General features: G+C 42.4%; 1 protein-coding gene across 4 annotated transcripts in view; it reads left to right on the forward strand.

The window, feature by feature from the left end:
• FMN1 (formin 1) overlaps positions 1 to 19,456 on the forward strand; it is a 393,438-nt gene that overhangs the window by 38,869 nt on the left and 335,113 nt on the right. Inside the window, exon 1 of one of the 4 annotated variants that reach the window (XM_042857429.2) lies at positions 2,446 to 2,618. The exons of the other annotated variants lie outside the window; for them this stretch is intronic. Within the exon in view, the coding sequence (XP_042713363.2) occupies positions 2,579 to 2,618 (40 nt within the window). The 5' untranslated portion in view covers positions 2,446 to 2,578. Of the gene's footprint in view, positions 1 to 2,445; positions 2,619 to 19,456 lie in introns of those variants that run through there. 4 annotated transcript variants of the gene reach the window in all.

Here is a 19,456-nt window from a genome sequence, read left to right on the forward strand (position 1 = left end):
AAGGGCAGGTCTACACTACCCGCCTGAATTGGCGGGTAGAAATCGATCTCTCGGGGATCGAATTATCGCATCTCGTCGGGACGCGACAATCGATCTCCGAATCAACGCTTGTACTCCACCAGCAGAGGTAGGAGTAAGCGCCGTCGACGGGGGAGCCGCGGAGGTCGATTTGCCACCGTCCTCACAGCGGGGTAAGTCGGCTCCAATACATCGAATTCAGCTATGCTATTCACGTAGCTGAATTGGGTATCTTAAATCGACCCCCCCCACCCCGTAGTGAGGACGTAGCCTAAGACATCGCCTTTCCTATCTGTCCACACAAATAAAACTCTTGTCCAGGCTGTCATCTTATTTCTCAGTTGCTGCAACATCCTTTTCTCTAGCCTGCAGAAATGCAATTTTGACCCGGTCGTATCCATTCAGAATACTGCTGCAAAGATCATTTTCCTACCCCATCATTTTGACCATGTCACCCCTTTCTTTGCATTCCAACATTGGCTTTGCTTTCTCTGTCACATCAAGCATAAGCTATTTGTCTTTACTTTTAAGACCCTTCACAGCATGTCCCCACCCTATCTATTATCTCTCATTTGCTATCTAGATGGCAACTCCCATCTCCGATTGGCCCATGATGCCAGTCTGCATAGCCCACTTGTTAAATTGTCAAAGAAGCACCTTCATGCTTTCTCCCATGCTGCCCCTTGTGTGGAAGAAGCTTCCTATAAACATCCTCAAAACTACCTCACTATCTTCCTTCAAAACCCATCCTAAAACTCTTCTTTTCTGTGAGGCCTATGCTAAACTTGACAACAAGTAGACCATTGGTATGATGAGACCACTGCCTATCATGTTGACATTGTTTTCTTGTACTCCCCCATTTGTCTTTATGGTATCCTCTGTTGTATCTTGTCTTCTGTTTGGTCTCTGCCCCAAAGAGCTTACAATCTACTTATTTTTGTTCTGTGTTTGCCTAGTGGCTAGTACAATGGGATCCTGGGTTCCTGCGTGATACAGTAATTCTGTCTATCTATCTAAAAAGTTAATATAAGCGGTTGATAGGTAAACAGTGAAGAATATGTATCAGGAAGTGAAAATGGTTTTAGCCAGTAAGGCCAGCTTTTAACTGAAATATACATCTATTTTTAAAAAGGGGAGAAGAATCAAAGAAATTTCAACACAGTCTCCTGGAGGAAAAGAGTAATTTTAAATGTAAAGTCTACCTCTCAAGAAATGAATACAATCAAAAAATACTTAAGCTTTGGTATGGATCCAAAACAACACAACAGTCACACTAAAAGGCAAAGTAATCAGCATAGTTATCTGACCTTTTGAGCTGTTACAAAATAGTATCTGTTTGCATACATCTAATCCCTACTTTAATGGATGGACATGAATTTCCATTTCTCCTCAGATCTGCAAAATTTGATCCACTTCATTCAACCCTCCAATTACTTGAATAAGAATGACTAAAAATGATTAAGGGAAAATTTGTATGTTCGTATCCCACTTAAATGTGATGACATGGCTTTTGGATGAACTGTTTGGAATCATCTCAGTATGTCAAGTCAAAACATTCTTAGGAACACCTTAATCAACATATCATTTATATGGTATAGTAAGAGCTTCTTCCAAGTTTTGGGACAGTAATATTATGTTATCCATCAGTGCTTGTGTTCTATATTTAAATAGGAGAAGGCTACTTCTGAGAGTCTAGTGTGATAGTTGGATACTCAGGTAGCACAGTTACTAAGCGTGGTATAAATATTTAGCTCTCTAGATATATCATTTTGTTTCCAAATATATTCAGCACAACCTCTCACTCAGATGCTCTCATCAGCCAATTTGACCCTTTCATCCTTACAGTACCTGTGACATTTTAAAGTATCTGTTGCAACACTTCTTAACGTGATAATATAGATCACCACGACTCCTGACCAGTGAAGCTAAAACCTACTTTAAAATAGTGTTAACAATATGGTACTGTAAATCCATGCTGCATGCTTGCCTTAGTCTGTAGGTGTACAGTAGTATGAAGAGAATTAAGCAAAACTGAATGTTCAGGACAAAGCCTTTGAGTTTACAAGACCCCGTGAAGACTGACCTTGATAGATACTGTGAGCAAACAGCTCCAGTTTTAATTGAATGACTTCCCAGCATGACAAGCTTAAGCAGCAGTTGTATTTTTGTCTCTATATAACATGTGACTTTCCAGTCAAAGCCAATCACTGAAGGGTAGCCAAGTGAATTAAATTGGAATGAAAAATCAAAGGCAGCTTAATGTTTCATGCTGGTCATAGATTAACAATTTTATGTTGCTGTGGAACAAAAGGCCAATGCATTCACACCAATTTCCAGTTTATAACACACTGTCATTCAAAGACTTACTTTAAGGAAACAAGGCATTTTTCTTTATCAATAGATAGATTTCTTTACGTAAAAAATGATAGGTGGCAGCTATAAATTATTGAAGGCATACATATTTATGCGCTCAGCTAATACAACACAAATCAGTTTGAGAATGGATTCACTAAACTAAAATAAAAATGGTTCAGTTGAAATCTCTTACTGCCGGAGCAGGATGATATATAAGCTGAGACCAAGTACAAGTATTTACCTGTGTAAGTATAAAACTAACAATATATAGGATTTTTTAAATGACGTGCTAAGTGCTGTTTGTTTTTCTCTCTCCTCCATTTTAATGAAGTGGAAAAGCATATTCTATCAAATTTACCAGAGTAGCCAAATCTAACTTCTCATGTTGCTGAGAAAATTCTGCATATTTCCTATTAAAAATGTTCCCTATTCTTGGCTAAATTACAAGAGTAGAACGTGAATACTTAATTTCAAGTGTAGATTTTTTTTTCTAAATATATGTATCATGAATGATGAATTGATATGCAACATTAGTATGTTTTGTAAATAATATTTGTAAATTGAATGTAAATATTTTATTTTAAAAGGGCTTAATTCAATATGTACTACATTAAACAAGATGTAAACAATTAAATATACATCTAAGTAGTGAATATTATTTAAAAGCACATACATTACACTATACCTAATACTATAATATAGTTTCTGACAATCCAAACAGATAGTTTCATTGTCTAAGTTGTGAGAAACTTCTTTTTTTTTCATCTAGGGTTGGATTGTGACTAGTCCTTATGCTGCTCATCCCCACCATGTGACTGCATTAGGGTTACCCGCAGTATGGGTCTGGGTTTTGTGTAGGGTTTGTTCTCTGGGTGTTCCCCATAGAGAACAAGGTGGTGGTGAAGAGGCAGAGACTGGGGAGAACTGTCTGGATACATGGCAGGGGAAGTAAGCAGCATCCTTTCAAGGGCTGCAGTAAATTACTTCTCCCCAGAACAAGAGGGAAGCAGGGGAGGAACTCCAAATCACAGTTCCTTGATGGGAGGTGTAATATACCATATCACTGCTTACTCTGGGCTGTACCTAAGGATAATATCTAGATCTTAATATGTATGGTAAAGACTTTGGTGCTTTTTATACCAATTTTAACCTTTCCTCCCTCTTTATGGAAGTGTTACAAAGGAAAGTGCTTTTGTTTGCAGTTTGTAGTTCTTGATATTACAATACGGTATAAAGCTTGCCTGGATACTTGCATGAGTAACAGCACAGAAGCATTATATCTGTAGGATAGTGGTGCCTGCTAGTGTGACTCTAAGGGCTTGTCTTCACTACGGGGGTAAGTCGACCTAAATTACACTACTCGAGCTACGTGACTAACGTAGCTGGAGTTTATGTAGCCTAGATTGACTTACCCCGATGTCTTCACTGTGCTGAGTTGATGGGAGGTGCTCTTTGGTTCACTTCCCTTACTCTTCTCAGAAAGCTGGAGTACCAAGGTCGACTGGAGAGTGCTCTGCTGTCAATTTGGCGGGTCTTCACTAGACTCACTAAATCAATCCCTGCTTCATCAATTGCAGCACCGTCGATCTCTCCAGTAGTGGAGACCTGCCCTAAGTGATCCACAGTTGTTTCTCTTATATCCATCCATGATTTAGAGGTTTATAACTTGGCTGATTCAAAACAAAAAGTCACTGTGAACAAAATTTAATGGATAGTTTCGGCTCCGTAAGTGCACAATGACCCTGATATTTTCTAGTAGTCAGGAGAACGAAACTTTAAAATATATATAATATTAACTTCAAAATTCCTGTCTTTTACGTTACTTCAAATACTTATGGAACAAAAACTTTACACATTGGTGTGGTTCTGTTAAGAAAAGTAAGTTGGTGAAAAAGGCATTCTGCATTTCTGTTTTTAATAGTCTGTCAGTGATTTCCATATCAAATATGCTCAGTTTAGAAGTAAAGATATAATTTTCCTGATTGTCAACATCTGTAAATTCAACCTAGAATCTGAAAGGCCAGGTAGGCTCCTTCTGTCGCATGTACTTCTACCACCATCGTCAACAACAAAAATCTGCAAAACAAAAACTAGAACTTAGTTGACGATTTTCTTGATGATGTTCAAGCTGCAATAGAATCCAGCTCACATCCCCAGAGCTGCATTGGCTTAGCGGAGTCAACAGCAATAAACAGTAATAAATCCCAATAGTGTGTAGTTTTGGCAATAGTAAATTAATGGTACCCTGAATATTAATTTAGTACTCAGTTTTTTATAGTAGTTTGTTTTTTTTCCAAGGTAGAACTCATAATCATTTGGCTTTCTGGGATTCTTCAGAATTCTTTCCCGTTTTGGAGTTAGATTTTATTTTTTCATCTTTTATTTAGGATCATTTTTGTTGTAACTTGATACAACAGAATACCATATCGGCGGTATTAACCTGTATGTAGAAGCTGGAGGCAGGTTTTCTAGTAAGTCTCCACACTTCTTTGCATACAAGCTCTGAGATCATATTGAATGTTTTCACTTTATGCTGGCTATTATAACATAGGACTGGATATTCCCCATTACTTTTGAGGATAGAAGGTAGCAGAATGATGTGGAAACTGTGGTGAGATACAGGGAAAGGCAAGTGTTAGCTCAGGGGTGTGTTTCACCCCATGAATCCACAGAAACCTCTAGCAAACATGGCTTCACAGGTTCTGAGTAAGAAATGGGGAACAGCCATTCTCCATGGCTTCCTAACCTGGCAGATTTCCAAGCAGGAGATAGCAGTGTTATAAGCAACATTAACACTATTCTGTTACCATCCAGAGAAAGTTGTTAGTGAACCTCTTGATGTTCTATAAATACTTTTTTCCATCCTCTTGGAATTTTAACAGGATAGCGTGTGGCAGTGGCAATACTAAATTGTGGAAACAATTAAAGGATCTGCTTTTGTAAATGCAGCTCTTATTCCTCCATTTTTATTAATTCCCCAAAACTACATAATGAGGTAGAGATGGGCTAATGTGGCTGACACAACATTTAAGTAGGACGAATTAACAAGTTACTGGTGGTATTAGGGTGAAGGGGGACTGCAGAATTCATAAATAAGTGTTCATGTTGTGATAATTATTTCCTTCTCACCTATGGCCAAATTGAACTGGTGAACAGTACTGTTGCCGGCCCAGGGGGCCCAAGGGAGGCAACAGGGTTCATTGCTCAGTGTGTGTCGCACCAGTAGACACACCAGGGTGGAGAAGCAAACCAAATTTATTCAAGAGCTCTGAATAGGCACTAGGAGACCAGCATGTCTCAAATCAAGCGCAGCAAATACAAGCAAGTTTCCCATTTTATATTCCAAGCTGTTTGTGTACAAGCCTTTGTTCTGTTCCTCCCTTCCCCCTCCCTTCCCGACAGCGGCTACAGCAGGCAGTACATTGTGGCATGTTAGAAAAGTTCTCGTCTGCATGCTTATCTTTGGCCTTGCAAGCTCTACGTAGTAGGTCTTTCCCTCCCCTTTTTCCCCCTCGTTATCACTAGTGCTTCTGCTAGTGTGAACGAAACTGCAGCTGTCTGCTAAAAAGCTGACCGTTATATATTCTGCTTCAGCATTTAGGCTGTTAGCATGGAGGCTGGTTAAAGTTCACAAGATGGCTCACTTAGACCCAGAGCAGGGGGGTTTCATCGGCACTTATGGCCTTCCACCCCCCCGAGTTACCTGGTAGCTATGCCTAGTGACACCAACAGTACTTACAACTGTAATAGTGAGCAGACCCCTTACAGTCAATGGAGCTACTTATGTGTGTAACTGTCCACCACAATGAGTAAGGGGTACACCATCTGGCTGTTAGAGCATGTGGGCCTGAATCTCCTCTCATGTGTGTCACTGTAAACCAAGAAGTCTTCTGAAGTCAATGGAATTACACCGGTGTAAAATCGTGTCAAGCGAGGGAACCCAGCCTTGTTTCTCACATCAGATACATTCATTTCTGGAAGGGGACTGTGACGGACCAGGGAAACCTCACAGCAGCAGGAAAAGGTTAAAGGGAGCTTATAGGCCCAGCTAGCCCTGCCCCGCTATACCTGTAGCCAATGCAGAGAGTGAAGTGTGATATTAGACTATAAGGACACTGTGGGGCTAGGCCCCCTCCAACTTTACATCCACCCCACCCAGGGGGACTAAGGCCATGACAGAATGCTGCTAATGGTCCACAAGGGGGTACCACTACAGGTGAGCCACTACAGACTGTTTTGGACTATAGGGGACAGGCCCCAAACTGAAGGGACAGAGGTAGAAAATAGCCCTGGGCAGTTGACTTGGACTCTGCCAGGAGGATCTTGCTAATGTTGCTTCACACGGGGCCCTGGACTGGGACCCAGTGGACAGGGAAGGCCCTGGCCACCCTTACCGCACTCCGTTAAGGGCTGAGGCCCAGATATGAGTGGAGGCCAGACGGTTCCCAGTCTGAGGTGAGGAACCAGGCACCTCTGCCAAGAAAGCAAGGGACTGGAAGTAAGGTGTCCTAACAGCTAGGCCGCCCAGCCTCTTAGCATCATATCACAAGGACCCATCTGTATTCAGGACTAAGAGTGTTCACCAGTCTGTACAAAATTACAATAAATTAAATGTATGCCAAAGCTGATCTCTTAACTTATTTCTATACCTTGCATATTAACATATAGTAATTTAACAAACACATTTCTTAAATAGGACAAAATAAATTAATGGAGATATCCTGTCTCCTAGAGCTGGAAGGGACCTTGAAAGGTCATTGAGTCCAGCCCCCTGCCTTCACTAGCAGGACCAAGTACTGATTTTTCCCCAGATACCTAAGTGGCCCCCTCAAGGATTGAACTCACAACCCTGGGTTTAGCAGGCCAATGCTCAAACCACTGAGCTATCCCTTTCAAGCTGTCTGGAGTGGCTCAACCATCAGTGCCAAACTCAGGGCACACAGTTAAAAAGTAGGGCACAAACCACAGATTGGTTGTGTGTGTTCCATACTTACATTTCGTCAATCAAGTATGAACCACCTCAAGCACTATAAGAGTTTAATGTGGAGTCATAGACAGTCTCCTGGGGTACTCTGATCTATCTTGCCACCTAGGCAAGCTTGACGGTGTGATAGATGGTCCCCTACACCAAAAATCACAATAATATTCAGGTATCAGAGGGGTAACCTTGTTTGTCTGGATCTGTAAAAAGCAACAGAGAGTCTGTGACGAACTGGGACTGTTCTTGCTGGGGTGTGTGAGTGCTGACAGGGGAGTGTGGCTAGGATGGTCTGCATCAGGGGATGGGAGTCTGCCCGAAGGCGCATACCTGAGCGTGTAACATGAGAACCCAGGAAGGGGTTGGAGGCCAGGTGACACCTTGGCCCGGGAAACTGAACAAAGGCTGTGGGAGGGGTCGCTGAAGGCAGTGTGCTGGAAGCGGGCTGGAGAGATGGCTGGGAGACAGAGATGGCTCTGACCCCCCAAAGGGGGGTGGGCTGGGATGCCCTGGGACCCCAAGCTGGACCTAACTGAGGGGGGCCCTGTTGTCTGTGCCTGCAAGACCTGTCTTGGACTGTATTCCTGTCATCCAAATAAACCTTCTGCTTTACTGGCTGGCTGAGAGTCATGGTGAATCGCAGGAAGCCGGGGGTGCAGGGCCCTGAGTCCCCCAATACTCCGTGACAGAGTCCTGTGGCACCTTTAAGACTAACAGATGTATCAGAGCATAAGCTTTTGTGGGTGAATACCCACTTCGTCAGACGCATGTTTTATAATATTCAGGTTACTCTTAGTCCCAAAGGACCAGTCACTTACCCCAAGTCAATTGTTCCTCAGATCTCACACCAAAGACAAGGTTTGCAGCAAATCCTATAATAAATTAACTAAATATTTATTAACTAGGGAAAAGAAATTAGTTTTTTTACAAGGTTAAGATAATCATCCACAAATGAGTTACAGTCATAGGTGTCAACAAGTAACAGAAGCTGTTGTAATGTGCAAGCTCTATATGTCCTTTAGGGCTAACCCAAGCTTAACTGTCAGGGATCATCCCTCGTTTATGCTTAGAAGACTTTCACTCTCCGTCAAGTTCAAGTAGCATAGGGATAACAATTTATTCTTGACAGGGATTTTTATTCCCTTGCCCCAGAGCTCGAGTGTTTGTGCGTGTTCCCTCTTCGTGGTGGGGAGCAATCAACAAAGTATTTTGTCTACTGATGTTCCATGCTGGCTTGTCTGATGTTGATCGAACTTCTTCTGTTGGAGAGGAGATGACACCTCCTGTGGTAAGCTAGCATTTCACACTTGCTAATACTTCTCTCCTGACTTGGGGAAGGGGTTACAATTTTAGAGCAAACACTTAAATATTACCTTATAACATGGAATACAGACATTATAAGTGAGATTAATGCATGCAGCAACTCACAAGCATTTCAAAGTCTAAACACATGTTTGTAAATCTAATGCCTATTTTAACAATACTAACACACAGGTGAGCCAGACTGGTTTCCAGCTATGTATTTGTCAGTGTTCTTTGAGTCCAAGGGGCCGTGATGTGAACAGGCCTTCGGTCTGCCAGCATTAGGATATCTATTAAAAAAAAAAAACCTAAATATATTTTAAATGTAGCCTGAATGGCAACTGTTTGATAAACACAAGATGAGGAAGCTGTTCTATTCAGAGGGATATTATTAAAATAAGTTTAATAGTTTTTGCTTTTAAACCTATTTTTCAAGCTTTCTGAAATGGTAGCATATTTTATAATGATAATATGGATTCCAAATCTTTGTTTGGGGGAGACTGTGAGGTTTCCTAATTTCTTATGTGTAGATTATTAACCCTTCTAGATCCAGGACAATTTTTCCTATATAACCATCACTATCTGTTAAATATCAGTTGCTTTTGTGTGACCTAAAATGGTAATCTCACTAAATCGTGTTCACTCATCAAATTTGAATTTAGATATCTGGTTTTCATGTTATCAGACTATTTAGGCTAAATCATTTGATTTAATCTCTTGAGTAATTAAGGTATAATAATGCACCTGCAGCCACTAAAGCAGACACACTGCAGTCTGAAGGCTCCAGATTTCTCTAAAACATTCTGTGATAAAGTACAATTAACAAGGGCCCAAGTCAGCAAAAATTGGTACAAGTTTTTTGTTGCACTAGCTCCAAAAAATTGCTTCTGTTACTAAGTGCAGCACTAAAGTCAGGTTGATTTTTTTTTCTTTGACTTAAATTTGTCAGCACAAACTCTAAGGTATTAATTTTAATATTTCATTTTCAGATCATAGATTTATCTATCTGTATTTCTTTGAAAACGATAAAACAGATGTATTTTTTCTGTGTGGATTTGTGTAACTTGTATTCAACCAATTAATATCAAGAATATTAAAACCTAACTCATACTATATTTATAATCCATCTATTCTAATTTTCTTCCAGCATACTTATTTCTGGTAGTAATTTAGCTGTAACAATAATCAGTATAAAGTACTTGAGCAAATAGATAAGTCATTCACAAACAGCATTAGACAGTGCTTGAAAGTTGAAGTAATTGTATTATAAAATGAGCAAGTAAACATTTTGGAAACAATTTAGCAAAAATACAGACGTTTAATATGGACAACCAAAATAGACTGTATTCCTTTTAAAATCTTCAAATTTCTGACTATACAAAATGAGTTTTATGTTAATATGAGAACTGGAGAGAACTCCTAAGCCAGAAAGATACACTGAAAATGTTTTATTGAAAATTATGCTACTGTAGTACACAAACTCTATTATTCAATTGTAGACAGCACACGTTTTTAAACTAAATGATCAAATGTATGTTAATGCAAACTTATGGATATAAATTAAAATAAAAAAAACAAAAACATCAGACGTAAAGCTGGAAGTTATGACTACAGTTTAAACTTGACTACGTTGCTTGTGATGGATATAGTAACTAGCGCTGGTGAGAAAATTTATTATCCCCTGCTAGGGAAAATGTTAATTTTTCATCAAAAAATTGAAAATGCGAAGACGGGAGGAAAAAATAGTTCTTACAATTTCCCTCCCTCAAATATCTATATTCTAGGGGGAAAACAGATCAGTTTGGGGTGGGTTTTTTTTCTGACAAAAAGTGCATTTTTTTCTGAACGAATTAGATATTTTCTATGAAAAGTTTCATTTAACTGAAAACCCAATTTTCCAACAAAAAAGTTTCAATAGGAAATTTTTGACCAGATTTAATAGTAACTCCATGTAGAATATAGCTGGTTTCCAGGGATACTGGGAACTGGCTAATTTGCCACGGTTAAGAGATGGGTGAGGCTGGGATAGAGAGATGCTTTGGGAGTTGAGGTTTGTGACCATGGGAAGGGAGAAAGTCTATTAGCCTGCCTTCCACATCAAGTACACTCTCAGCTGAGGAACCAGCATAGGATGACTAGATCACAACACTAAAATATTGGGACACATTGGGGTGCCATCAGCCCTGCCCACATGCCACTCCTGCTCCTCCCAGGCTCTGCCCCTCTCTCCCCCAGGTCCCGCCCCCTTCCCACTCACCCCCCCCCCACCACACCCTTCCTCATCCCCCGGCCCCTGCTGGCTTGCTGCATCCTTCCTCAGTCCCCCACCCACCGCTCGCCGCTTGCTCGCCTCTTCACCCGCCCGCCGCTCGCCTCTTCACCCCCCGCCCGCCACTCACCCCACAGTGCCAACTTCCCCTCTGCCAGGTGGGTGCTCGCCCATTCCCCACCTCTTCCCGCCCAAGCATCCGCCCTCGCTCCGCCCCCATTCCACCCCCTTTTCCCAAGTTCTTGCCCTGCCTCTTCTCCATCTCCTCCCGAGCATGCTGCATCCCCGCTCCTCCCCCCTCCCTCCTGGAAAGCGCTAAGTGCATCCAAACAGTTGTTAGACAGCGGGAAATGCTGGGAGTGGGGGAGGAGCGGGGACATCGCGCGCTGGGGGGAGGAGGGGAGAAGGAGGCAAGGAGGGGGGGAGCTTGCTGCAATTTTCCCCCGTGGGTGCTCTAGCCCCAGAGCACCCACGGGGTCAGCGCCTCCCTCCTGCTCATCTCCTTACCTGAATATCGGGACAAATGGCATCCTGATCATACATTGATCAGGACGCGGGACAAAGGGTTAAATATCGGGACAGTCCCGATTTTATCAGGACATCTGGTCACCCTAAACCAGCACCAGGGAGGCATCTGAAGCTGGACTGGAATTCTGAGAACTCTTTGCTGGGACATGGGGAGGGAGCATGAGGCATCCATTGTTTGCACAGGAATGAGAGGTGGGAGGGGTCTCATTCATCAGGGAGTGGGGAGAGGGAGAGACTGATGGGATTGCAATGAACAAATGAGTGCACACATTCAATTTCTGAGGGGCTAAGTTACATTTAATGAGCTATCCATCAGAAATATGACTTACGTGCTTTGTGAGTAAGTTAACATTAGTATTGTCAGCTCTCATGATTTTATCGTGACTCAAGTGATTTTCATCATCATCTTCTTTTTCCAACACGAAGGTTGGGTAGGGCTGAAGTTATAAGTAGATTCCATCCATGTCTTCTTTGTGCTGCCATTTGAGCCTATTTGGGGGGAGGGAGAGGAGAGGCATTGCCTGGATGGCTTTATATACTGTGTTATACCACTGTCTCCTTGGGCATCAGGAACCTCTCTCACCATGTACTCTTTCATGGAGAATAATTGTAGTCAATTGGTGTGGGGTCATTCTAGCAACAAGTTAAACCATTGCACCTGACATCTTTTGATGACTGTAGTTATGCACTGCACTTTCACTCTTCTATGAATGTCATTTCTTAGTTTATCTAGCCTTGTAACACCTAGTATATGGTGCAGACACCTCATTTCATGTTTGCAGCTCTTGCTCCAGATGCTTTTGTCAATACGCTCGTTTCACAACCATGAAGTAACATGGGTACAATAAGCAGTGTATATACTCTGGTTTTAGCAATCATGGACACTGATTTTCCAGGTTCCAAATGCTTTTATTCAGGCATGCAAATGTTCTGCTGGCAGTGGCTATCAGCTTGACAATATCACCTTTATCATGGCTGTCATGTGTTATGGTGAAACCCAAATAGCAGACGCTGTCAACATCATTAATGATTAGTTTCGTTTGCTTCTTGATTTTTGATTTTACCATTGATTTGGTCTTTTGCTCATTCATTCTTAATCCCTATTCTCTGGCTGTTGTATATAGTTTGGTATATGCTTCTTCATTGTATTCCTCTGCAGGCATTATCATTATGATATCATCTGCAAAGTCAAGATGATTGCTAACTTGTCCCAATATCATGTTATGGAGAGAGTTAGCCAACATGTTTTCTAAGTATAAAGCAAAAAGGTTTTGTTGGGTATGCCTCACTGTTTTTACTTTCAGCCACGGTTCATGTCAAGCAATGCTATACAGACTGCAGTATTTGAATCAGTTTGTTGCTAAATCTGTACCGCTTGAGTACTTTCCACAAAGCCTCCCTGTTAATGGAGTTGAATATTATCATAAAGTCACTGAATGTGCAAAACAGGGGTACATTGAACTTTGTGTCTAAGATTTGATGAAAAACAAATATCTGATCTACGGCGGACCATCCAGATCTAAACCCAGCTTGTGACTCAGAGGATTTCTTCTGGTCTTCGTTATTTGGCCTAAAGCCACTCTACAGAATACCTTGCTAGGAATGCTTATGAGACCTATTTTTCTGAAGTTATTGCAATTTGTCGGGTTACCCTTTTTTAAACAGTGGAAGAATAATTGAGCATTGCCAAGCTTCAGGGACTTCACCCTTAGTCCAGATGAGGTTAAATAGTTTGCAAAGGATAATTTGACCATGCCTCTTCCTCTGTGTTCTAACACTTCAGGTGGTATGCCATTTGGACCAGATGCTCTGTTGTTTTTCAAGGACCTGACTGCAACTTAAAGTTCTGCTTCCAATATATGTTCTCCTCCTTCACAATTGATGGCCTCAAGGACAGCTGGGCCACCTTGATTATTCAAGTTCAATAACTGATGAAAATATTGTTTCCATTTTTGAGTTTGGGATTTTGGGGTTTTATAACCTGTCTCATGAAAACATGATGAAAGGCTGCTAACTTATGAATTTTCCCTTATTCAAATGACCACCATCTCCTGTTACTGTTAGTGGAGTTGAAGCCAGCAAGATGAGCACCATATCCCTACAATGTATCTGCATGTGGAAGTGAAGCTGACCTTAATTAAGTTGGCTGCCATCTCGCACTGTTTTCAGTGAGATTGCAGCAATGCCCACAGGCAAAATGGATGCCACTCTGTGGTTCATAGGGCTAGACAGGACACGGACTGTGAGATGCAGCAGAGACACTGTGAAGGTGAATGAGGAGAATGAGATGGAGCAGGGAAGTGGGATATCAGGAGTAAGGGCCCAAAGCTAGCCAGCTACCTGCTAGCTTAACCCCCAGGAGTCTAATGAGCATAGATGGCGCTAATTGAGCCTGATTTAATTAAACTGCCTGATCGGCTGTGGGGATCAGCAGACCTGCTCCGAAGACCAGCAGCAAGGCACTAGCTACTCAAAGCATTTGCCCACAGTTGCAATAGCTCTTGTGCCTGCTTATTCCCAGCCTTGCTCCTGCCTTGCTCCAGATTTGTTCATGCCCTGCTCCTGTCTTGGAACCAGCCCTGATCCTACCTTGCACCCAGCTTTGCCCCTACCTAGTCTCAATCCAGGTAAACTAGTTCTGATCCTTGGCTTTGATTGACCTCTGATCTCCGACTTCTGCTCTGACACTTGGCTCTGACATCTGGCCTCTGATTCCTGGCTACAGACTCTTGTTCTAAGCACTAGGCCTAACTCCGGTTTTGATCATTGGGGCTGATTCCTGCTCTAACCACTAAGTAAGATCACCCATGTCCCAGTCTTGTGACATGGGATTCAAGGAGATTTTGGGGGTGGGAGAGAGACTGAGGGGATGCAGAGGACAGTGATGGGGGTAGGAGATAGAATGGCAGGTCCCCAATGCCTGGGGGTAGTGGTGGGGCAGGGGAGTCCCCTCTCAGCTGCCAGTTGAAGGCAGTATTACCAATTGCTGTGAACTGATCATGATACACAGAGGTTTGGAGCCTGCAAGAGGAGCTTTCATGATGAAGTGAGAAGCTCCTCTGATTTTGTGATTTCTCATGGCTGGACATGTGGGCAGAAGTCTGTGTGAGAGCCTCAGGGCTGAGTTCACAGACCTGCTCTGCCACTGAGCCTTGTCTTCATGTATGGCCCTATGGCAGAGCGAGGGTCCTGGTGCAGATGGAGGCAGGGGCAAGAGGAGTTAGAAAGTGGTGCTGCTGGGACCAGAGCACAGAAGAAGCCCTGGGACAGCTAGAGACAGAAAAGTGTTGCTGCTATGTCAAAACAGTAATAGGAAATTGATGGCAGTACCTCTGTCTTTAGGGTGATCAGATGTCCCAATTTTATAGGGACAGTCCCGATTTTTGGGTCTTTTTCTTATATAGGCTCCTATTACCCCATGTCCCGATTTTTTCACATTTGCTGTCTGGTCACCCTACCTGTCTTAGAGGTGAGGAAAGAGTAAGTGAAGTCTCCCTCTGAAGAGTCACAAAATGTGCATTTGTGTGTGCATTAAAGGTTTTTCAACCTGAAATTATCACACAGACTTTGGAGGAGTGGAGAGGAGTTAAAAAGTCAAAAGACAGACTAAAAAACATGCTTTGAATTTTTTTTTTAAAAAGAACCATGACTTTTGGTGATCTGACTCATGATTTTTTATCTCTGGTGGTTGGCAATACTGATGTTACAATGTTAACTTTTTTCATTTTTTGTCTCTTGTATATTTGCATTTGCAACTTTAAGATTTTTGATTTTGCATTTATTTTAGTCTTTTTTTTTTTTTTGCATTTACATTCCTTGGTTTTTAATTTAAGAAGACCAAACAAGGAGAAACAAAAGGAAGAGGGATACAGAGAAAAGAAAAACCTAACTGTAGGATTATGCACAACTTTGAAGATGAACAAAATAGCTAATGCCTTCCTGCCACTGGGAATCATGAAACTTAAAACTTAGGGTTCCTATGTGAATATCATTTTTTAAAACTGCATACGATTTTAATTTAACTTTCCTTCAAACCCCTGCCTCCAGACTCTACAACTCATATCTTGAGTATCGCTTTTAAGAACTAGCCACATGTGAAATTTAACATCTAATTCATTGTCTTATCAGTGGTCTGTCTCTGCTTGATAACTCTCTAAGATAGACGTATTCTAGTATATATTCCTATTTCTGGTCATCTGGAACATGAAACATTATGTACTAGCAAGTTTTGCTCTCAGGAACATGTTCCTGCTGGTAATGCATTCTTTTATGGAGACTGAACAATGCTATATAAGTGCTAAGTATTTTATTATTAGCCATGTTTTAGCACCCTGTGTCTACCACCACACACTCTTTCCATGTAGCGTTGCCAACTTTCTAGTTGCACAAAACCGAACACCCTAGTCCCGCCCCTTTCCCGAGCCCTGCTCCCCACTAACTACCTTTCCCTTCCCTCGGTGGCTCGCTCTCCCCCACCGTCACTTTCACTGGGCTGGGGCAGAGGATTCGGGTGTGGGAGGGGGCTCTAACTGTGCGTGTGGGCTCTGGGGTGGGGATGGGATGAGGAATTTGGGGAGCAGAAGGGGGCTCCAGGCTGGGGGGTGGGGCTGAGGGATTTGGAGTGCGGGAGGGGGCCGTGGATTGAGGCAAGGGTTTGGGAGCGGGTATGGGCTCTGGGCTTAGGGCCGGCTCCAGGCACCAGCATTCCAAGCAGGTGCTTGGGGCGGTTCTGCAAGGGGCGGCAGTCCATGTGTTTTTGCCGCCCCAAGCAGCACGCCAAATTGCCACCGTGGATGGCGGGGGCAGTCCGTGTGCCATTAAGGCAGCACACGCGTTTCCACGTGGTGGCAATTCAGCGGCAGCTTCTATGTTCAGCTGCCCGCGATGGCAATTCGGTGCCTTCTGTCTTCCGGCTGAAGACAGAAGCTCCTGCCGAATTGCCATGGAAACGCGGGTGCCACCCTAACGGCACAGGGACTGCCGCCGCCATCCATGGTGGCAATTCGACGTGCTGCTTGGGGCGGCAAAAACAGTAGAGCCGGCCCTCTCTGGGCTGGGGGTGCAGGCTCTGGGGTGGGACTATGGCTGAGTGGTTTGGTGTTCAGGAGAGTCCTAAAAGTACTGGGAACTCCCCCAGTTTAGTGTCATTTGCAAATTTGATCAGTATGCTCTCTATTCCTACATCCTGGTCACTAATAAAGATGTTAAACAACATCAGACCCAGAACAGATCCCTGTGGAACCACACTTGAGACCTTCCTCCAATCCGACATCATTCAATTAATAGTTACTCTTTGCTGGCGGTTGCTTAACCAGTTATGTATCCATTTAATGGACTGGCACATCGATCACTTCATTTCTGAACTAAAAGCTTATCAGGACAAATTCGTCTTGAAAACTGACCCTCAGCAAAGCTATTGTTTTATATATTACACTGGTCAACAATTTTTGAGAAGTCGTCTGCTTCAGAGATAAAATGTGCTATTTATTATGTATTTTGATGTGCTGAATTCAAATATGACAATTAAAACAACTGATTGGCTACTGTTTCTATGATATATAAGGTTTTACATTTTATGTCTATGTATATTGTGTAGATAGTAGAGTTTTAATCATAAATTGTAAACCTAGGTCTTTTCATGTGTTTATGGTTGCTTTACATGATAATATTTCACCTGTCCTGTTTATGTAACACTTTAAAAATCAGCAAAAGGGGTATATAAATAAAATGTATTATGAAACAAAAGGCAAAAAACTATTATGTACATAGTTTAGTTCTATTCAGTATCTACTCGGCGCTTCTTGGCTTGTCTCTTGTATTCATTAAATGGAGCATCTCTTGTCACTGTCCAGCAATAGTCTGCAAGCATTGATGGGCTCCATTTGCCCTGATAGCGTTTCTCCATTGTTGCAATGTCCTGGTGAAATCGCTCGCCATGCTCGTCGCTCACTGCTCTGCAGTTCGGTGGAAAAAAATCTAGATGAGAGTGCAAAAAATGTATTTTTAGTGACATGTTGCAACCAAGGTTTTTGTATGCCTTGAGGAGGTTTTCCACCAACAACCTGTAGTTGTCTGCCTTGTTGTTTCCGAGAAAATTTATTGCCACTAACTGGAAGGCTTTCCATGCCATCTTTTCCTTGCCACGCAGTGCATGGTCAAATGCATCATCTCAAAGAAGTTCACGAATCTGAGGACCAACAAAGACACCTTCCTTTATCTTAGCTTCACTTAACCTTGGAAATTTTCCACGGAGGTACTTGAAAGCTGCTTGTGTTTTGTCAATGGCCTTGACAAAGTTCTTCATCAGACCCAGCTTGATGTGTAAGGGTGGTAACAAAATCTTCCTTGATTCAACAAGTGGTGGATTCTGAACACTTTTCCTCCCAGGCTCCAATGACTGTCGGAGTGGCCAATCTTTCTTGATGTAGTGGGAATCTCTTGCACGACTATCGCCTTCGCAGAGAAAACAGCAGTACTTTGTGTATCCAGTCTGCAGACCAAGCAAGAGAGCAACAACCTTCAAATCTCCACAAAGCTGCCACTGATGTTGGTCATAGTTTATGCACCTCAAAAGTTGTTTCATGTTGTCATAGGTTTCCTTCATATGGACTGCATGACCAACTGGAATTGATGGCAAAACATTGCTATTATGCAGTAAAATAGCTTTAAGACTCGTCTTCGATGAATCAATGAACAGTCTCCACTCATCTGGATCGTGAACGATGTTGAGGGCTGCCATCACACCATCAGTGTGGTTGCAGGCTACATGATCACCTTCTATGAAGAAGAATGGGACAAAATCCTTTTGACAGTCACGGAACATGGAAACCCTAACATCACCTGCCAGGAGATTCCACTGCTGTAGTCTGGAGCCCAACAGCTCTGCCTTACTCTTGGGTAGTTCCAAATCCCTGACAAGGTCATTCAGTTCACCTTGTGTTATGAGGTGTGGTTCAGAGGAGGAGGATGGGAGAAAATGTGGGTCCTGTGACATTGATGGTTCAGGACCAGAAGTTTCATCCTCTTCCTCTTCCTCATCTGACTCAAGTGAGAATGATTCTGGTGCATCAGGAACCGGTAGTCCTTCTCCGTGGGGTACTGGACGTATAGCTGATGGAATGTTTGGATAAAGCACAGCCCACTTTTTCTTCTTTGACACACCTTTCCCAACTGGCGGCACCATGCAGAAGTAACAATTGCTGGTATGATCTGTTGGCTCTCTCCAAATCATTGGCACTGCAAAAGGCATAGATTTCCTTTTCCTGTTCAACCACTGGCGAAGATTTGTTGCACAAGTGTTGCAGCATATGTGTGGAGCCCACCTCTTGTCCTGATCTCCAGTTTTGCAGCCAAAATAAAGATGATAGGCTTTCTTAACCATCGTGGTTATACTGCACTTTTGTGATGCAAAAGTCACTTCACCACAAACACAGCCGAAGTTATCTGCACTGTTCACACAAGAACGAGGCATCTCTGCTCACTTTGGCTAAACGGAAATGTGTCCCTTTGCAAAATCAAACACTGACAAATAAGAGAGCATGACACTGTATGATTTCTAGAGCTGATATAGGGCAATTTGTTCAGCAGAGTGATGTAAGCTTCGTTATGATTGCATCATCCATAACTTCTAGGAATAACATGATGCAATTCATATCATGTATGACGCAATACCAGCTTCAGATTGCATCATTCATTGTTTTGCCTAAAAAGCAAGTACTGTCCAAACCCAGTCACAGATTTATTCATAGATCAGTCAGAGATGTATTTTAGTCATTTCTGGTTTAAATTGAGATCCCTTCCCTTTATAACTCACTTATCCTCCGCCATTCCCAAGTCAAGAGTCGTATATACTGACCCAATAGCATATCTTGAAAACTAGAGCCAATCAACAATTTTAAGCATCATTTTCGTTCTCAGTGACCCAGAATTAGTAAAGTTTGACTACATTTATTTCAGAAGCATTTTGGCTGTAGAGCAGTGTTATGAACAAGATTAGTATCATCCCA

Source organism: Chrysemys picta, chromosome 4 (assembly GCF_011386835.1).
Source record: "Chrysemys picta bellii isolate R12L10 chromosome 4, ASM1138683v2, whole genome shotgun sequence".
Lineage (NCBI taxonomy): Eukaryota > Metazoa > Chordata > Testudines > Emydidae > Chrysemys > Chrysemys picta.